This window comes from Medicago sativa, chromosome 7, assembly GCF_051527215.1.
Source record: "Medicago sativa cultivar Bolivia chromosome 7, Bolivia_mono, whole genome shotgun sequence".
Taxonomy (NCBI): Eukaryota; Viridiplantae; Streptophyta; class Magnoliopsida; order Fabales; family Fabaceae; genus Medicago; species Medicago sativa.
This window is the reverse complement of record NC_140755.1, coordinates 13,444,615-13,450,326: the sequence shown is the minus strand read 5'-3', so window position 1 is coordinate 13,450,326 and position 5,712 is coordinate 13,444,615. Positions and strand designations below refer to the sequence as shown.

Below are 5,712 nucleotides of genomic sequence, written 5' to 3'. Positions count from 1 at the left end.
CTCTTCTTAAAAGACAAAAAGACAAACCACAAAGGTAACAGCACATAAAAACAGAACACACCGTACGTGACACCTCATCACTCTATCAACTCGCCACGTTTTGCTTCTTTACTTTCACAACTCCCTTTTCTCTCCACGTGTCGTTCCCTTATCCATCGAGGGTATTCTTGACATTTAATAACAATCCCCACTTGTCTTTTTTCTTCTCTCCATGCGGACCATGCCTTCCTCTTCACTCTTTTATTTATTTTTAACCTTTTTTTTGGTCTAGATGAACATTTTGTATTTTAGGTTGCTCCATTCGTATCAAATTAAACCTTCTTAACTAGTTTTTTTCATTCTTATTAAGAAAATGATACTAAGTGGTTTTTTTTTGAAGAAATATGTTTTATTTACTAAAATATTTTTAATACTTATCGTGTGATATGGTTAAGGAAGTGATTGAAATGTAATAAAGAAATAAATCAACAACTTATTTTATCAAGTGAGACCGATTACATGAATCAAATTACATCGTAGTATTCTATTATAAATTATATTTAAATTCAATTTATTGACCTCTACATCACAAATTACATTATAATGTTTTATCATAAATTGTATTTGGATTAACTCATTATAATGATTTTTTAGGTATTTTTCTACATTTAAACCATATTTGGATCTAACTTAATTACAAATTATCTATCAAAGAGATCTTTACATCGACAAATAAAGTTAAACCCACAATCTTATAGACGAATAAACTTCTTATTAACTGAGCTAACTTTCATTAGTTAAAATATAATTATTTAATAATTTGTTCTTTTATATATTAAGTTATTTGAATATTTTTAATAGATATTAATTAATAGAGATGTATTAACAATGCAAAGTCAAATAACCAATTGATCGCATGAGCTCCACCTAATGACTTCACTCACACGATTGGACTTAAGTGATTAATAAATTTCATTTAATTACACGACCCTTTACATTTACGATGAATGTTGTCTTTAATTTTAAATTTGAATTAATTTTATTTAGAGGCATACAAAATTACTTAGCAACTTTTCATATTTTTTAAATCAACATATTCACCATCCTCGTGAGTTTAACTCAGTTGATAGAGCTCTAACCACTAGATCATTTGACCAAAAAAACCAACATGTATTTACCCACACCGACCAAAATAACTGAGATTCATTTAAGAAGTTGATTTTACCCGCACCCACTCAAGATCAACTAGGATCAAATAGACCCAAAGATGAAGCATCCGCTTGTGCCACACATGTTGGTTTTTTAGTTCTCATATAGTCAGATTTACCCTTCTTCTTCGTTAGTTATCTTTTTTCCCTCTTAATTTCTCAATTAACTTTCTCTCTCTAAATCTTAGTTTTTTCATTCAACTTGCAATCTTTTTTCAGAAATTTGAGTGTCATTTTCTTCATTCCAGCTGTTCCACAAAAGTGTAACTGATCACAAAACAAAAGCATTCAATTTTGATTCTCACTTGCATGAACAACAACACACCTCAAAACATGAAACTTATTCAGTTACAATACTCACAACAATTTCCTCACCTTAATTTCATGCCTTTGTGTGATTGAATTCTTGTTTTTTTCTTTCTCACCTCCCTAATTTTCTTTGACTACACCTTCTTAACCCACATGGCTGTGGTTGAAGAGAGAGATAATAAAACTCACTCTCACTCTCATTCTCATGATCAAAATATTTCAAGTTCAACATCATCAATCACAATGAGCAACAATTACACCAAAGATCTCTTCAACAAGTTCATTGCAGCGGAGAATCATCATCGGCGTTGTAACATACCTTTACCTACGGTGAAGCCTATCCAACGGTTTCATGCTGCTGAAGAAATGGATGAAGAAGATTTTGAACTAAGTCTTGGACTTTCAATGAATGGTAGATTTGGGTTTGACCCAAATACTAAAAAGATCAAAAGAACAACTTCCATACCGGAATCTATGATTCCGGTAACTATTGGTGGTGGTTCAAGTTCTGGTGGTGGTGGTGGTGGTGGTGGTGGTGGAGCTGCTGGTGGTGGAGGTTTGATGAGAACATGTTCGTTACCGGTGGAGAATGAAGAAGAATGGAGAAAGAGGAAGGAATTGCAATCTCAAAGGAGGATGGAAGCTAGGAAAAAGAGATATGAGAAGCAGAGAAATTCTAGGGCTATGAGAGAGAGAAGTTTTGGTGGTAGTGGTGGAGAAGGGGGTGTTGGAAGTGAAGGTGGGAGTGGGAATAGTAATAATAATTTAGTGGACGTTTTTGTGCAAGGTGTTGGTGGTGAAAGTTTGATAAGAACTAGTTCTTTAACTACTCGTGTTGGTGGACTTGGTTTGAATGGTGAAAAGGAATTGGATCAAATTGTTCCTCCTTCGCCACAAGGTGGTGGTGGTTCCATTGGTTCTTCTTCTGGTGCTTCAGAATCTGAGGGTCAACAACTTGGTCAAGGTAAATTATTTTTTTACTTTTACTTTTACTATTGCTTCAATTTTATGGTGTTCATTTTAATTTCTTATTGTTGTTGATAAATTGGTGTTTTTTGTTTTAAGTCGGGTCAGGTCTAAGTTATCTTTGAAGAATCGTGGATAATTTACTAAACAATCAATAAGAATCAACACATGATTAAATTTGTCAGTGGTATACATAGATTAATTTTTACTCCACTTACAAATTTGTTTATGCGATTGATTTTTATTGATTATTGATTAAATCACCCACGATTCTTTAAGGATAGGAGAAAAGCCTTATTTTAATTGTTGATGGATTTGATTTGATTTTGCTTTTTGGGTTATTAAATGGTGACTTTTTTGTCTGGATAATATTATTAGTAGTCATGAATCAAGTCCCAAAAGTGTGAACTTTTGACAATTATTTCTTAACTCTTAACGAGTATGGAAGATGTGGATCTAGGTATGTGTTTGATAATATTTTTGAATAAAAAGATGAAAGATTGGTAAATGGATTATAGTGTTTCTTGTCACATGGTGGGGTGGGGAGTTCACTGTCAAGGTTGATCATGCCCTGTCGTGTCTTATCAGAACATGTTCGTGCCTCTCAAAAATTCTAAAATGTTTTTTTTTTTTTTTTGCAAAAAAAATTCTGATTTTGAAATGAAAAATAAAAATTTCTGATTCTGCGTTCTTTGTCAATGATGGTGTACTTTCATGCTCTTCAAAATAATTAAATCATCCACCGAAAAGGATGTATGTTAATCAAAACTTTGAAGGATACATGTTGGTGGGGGTGGAGAAAGGGAATAAAGTGATAAGGAGGTCAATGATTTGATCTCAACCCCTCATGAAAAGTGAAAACCGACAATGCTAACCTATTTTCAGATCTTCGAATATGCAACATAATCATTAACAACAATCCGTGTTCAAATATCCATATGAAAATTGTGGTTAATGATGTTCAAGCTTGAGCTTGGTAAAAATAGAAGCGTTCGGTTAAATTTTTTAAAAGCAAGTTTGGATATTGATTTTCTTTTCTCTAAAAAACGCGATTTGAATGATAAGACATAAGTAATTTTTTTTTTTTTTGTATTGAATAAAAAATGTATGGTAAGTAACAAACTTTACTCTTTGAAAACATTCACACACAAATCACTTCACATTGAACTCATTTAAAACGACAACATAGAAAACCAAATTCCATTCAAAATCACACTTTTTAGATGCACAAAACACATGTAGTTCAGGTTGGCAATTATTGTATGATTTTTTTTAGTATCACAACGAATCACGTATTGGAATTTTTGAAGATATTAATATTATTATAACAAGTGAAATGATTTTGGTGTATAAGTTTTTACTAAATTGTGAATGTGTGTAATGGATCCTCTTTTATGTTGAAATTCATATAAAGAGGGATATATATACGTGTAAGATCTCATATTGTTAAAATCTATTTGCATATTTTTAAAATTGTGGGACTGGATGAATTTTAATCGACCGATTTTCCACACAACTTCTTTATTAGGCTGAATTTTAACATAAGAGTATCCAAATCCGAATGTCAGTTTACGTTGTGCTTTTGAGTGAGTTGGCCATACTTTTTTTTTTTTTTAATTGGCAAATATTATTAAGCAAGGGTAGCACAAGAAGCACTTAACCCGCTAAAGGAGGAAAAAGAGTACACAAGGGTCTAAGTTCTAAGTTCATAAGTAGAAGCTTCAAGTTCATGATTGTTGATTAGATTTGTCAGTAATAGTATGCTAAAACTTGAGATTTGGCATTCATAGTTATATTTATGATCTGGTTTCATAGGTATGCGGTTTTTGCTGCTTATAGAGTAAGCTTCTAAAATTGAATAACTTTCCATTTGGTATAGCTGCTCCTATTTAAGAACTTGTCACCATAAAAGCACAAAACTTTAATTTTGAATTCAGACTTGAATAGTTAGTATTCACTAATGAGTGAAATCATTTTAGCTAGCTAGTTTCATATTAATTGCATGTACAATGATCTTATGTGCCTATGTAGCACCGTCACTTTATATTTGACCTTTCATATCAAAGGCGCGTCTTGTCTGGTGTTTGACACATGTCAGTGTATGATACCAACACGATCCTAACATATTACATTCAGTTACTTCTAATTTCTTATATTTCAAAACTTCATATTTGCGCTACTTGATTTGTCAGGACCAACACCAATGGATACCGAAAACTCTGTCAAGGTTGCTAAAGTTCAAAACAAAACCAAGGACTTCAAGAACTTGTTTGAAGACATGCCAAGCGTATCTACCAAAGTAGAGGGACCAAATGGGAAGAAAATTGAAGGCTTTCTTTACAAGTATGGGAAAGGTGAGGAAGTGAGAATTTTGTGTGTTTGCCATGGTAGTTTTCTTACCCCTGCTGAGTTTGTCAAGCATGCTGGTGGAGGTGATGTGACCAACCCTTTGAAGCATATTGTGGTCAACTCAAGCTTAATTTGATTTGAGGCTATATGAGAAAGAAAACTATGATATGAGTAATCATATTTTTATTTATTATTATTGAATCCTATGTTCACCCTTAGCCTTTGAAACCATGGATGTTGAGGATCTCATTTGATGTTGAGGTATATTTCTACCGTTGTTTTTATGTTCGTGACTTTAGGACCCTCTTATGAGGAAAAAATGGTACTTGCTAGAAAGTTTTATATTAGTAGTCTCTATTATATCTCTAAGTATTTTTTTTTGAGTAAATTGTCTATAAGTAAATTATATTAGTAGTCTCTATTATATCTGAGTATTTTTTTTGAGTAAATTTAGTTTTAAAACTTTTTAATATAATTAAATTTTATCATCACTTATATTTTAAACCATCTCATCAAAAAACTATTGTTTATTTATATTTCAGTTTATTATGTGAAATGCTGATTTTACTCAATGAAATGATTGTGATTTTCCTCTTTATTTGTTATCTTGTATTTTCTAAAGTTTTAAATTTTAGGTTTTATGATATTCTTTAGACTTTATACAGTCAAGTCGTCTTAATTTTTTTTCTTTCAATTAAGCCTTTATTTTCAAACTAAATAAATCTAGTATCACTGGAAAATAGTTTATTCAAAATTATTAAATTCTCATTTCCTATTATTAATCGTTTGAATAACATATTTCCAAATAGTTTTGAAGAGTTTGTAGGTGTGAGATGAAGGTTTGAATAGAAAAATTCGAGATTTACTTTTATTTTCAGAGGAATTTACAGTAAACCACTCT

The 5,712-nt window shown here is 31.5% G+C and overlaps 1 protein-coding gene across 1 annotated transcript; it reads left to right on the top strand.

The window, feature by feature from the left end:
* Positions 1-1,320: 1,320 nt before the first annotated feature.
* On the top strand, positions 1,321-5,158 carry AFP3 (ABI five binding protein 3). Its single transcript, XM_085729755.1, has 2 exons — positions 1,321-2,460; positions 4,655-5,158. Exons 1-2 carry the CDS (start codon positions 1,650-1,652, stop codon positions 4,945-4,947), a joined length of 1,104 nt encoding a protein of 367 aa, XP_085585881.1. The 5' UTR covers positions 1,321-1,649; the 3' UTR covers positions 4,948-5,158.
* Positions 5,159-5,712: the final 554 nt, after the last annotated feature.

Coding starts and splice junctions, on each gene's coding strand:
- AFP3 (XM_085729755.1), top strand. CDS start 1,650: ATGGCTGTGGTTGAAGAGAGAGATAATAAAACTCACTCTCACTCTCAT. Junction 2,461..4,654: donor GGGTCAACAACTTGGTCAAG/GTAAATTATTTT, acceptor TTGATTTGTCAG/GACCAACACCAATGGATACC.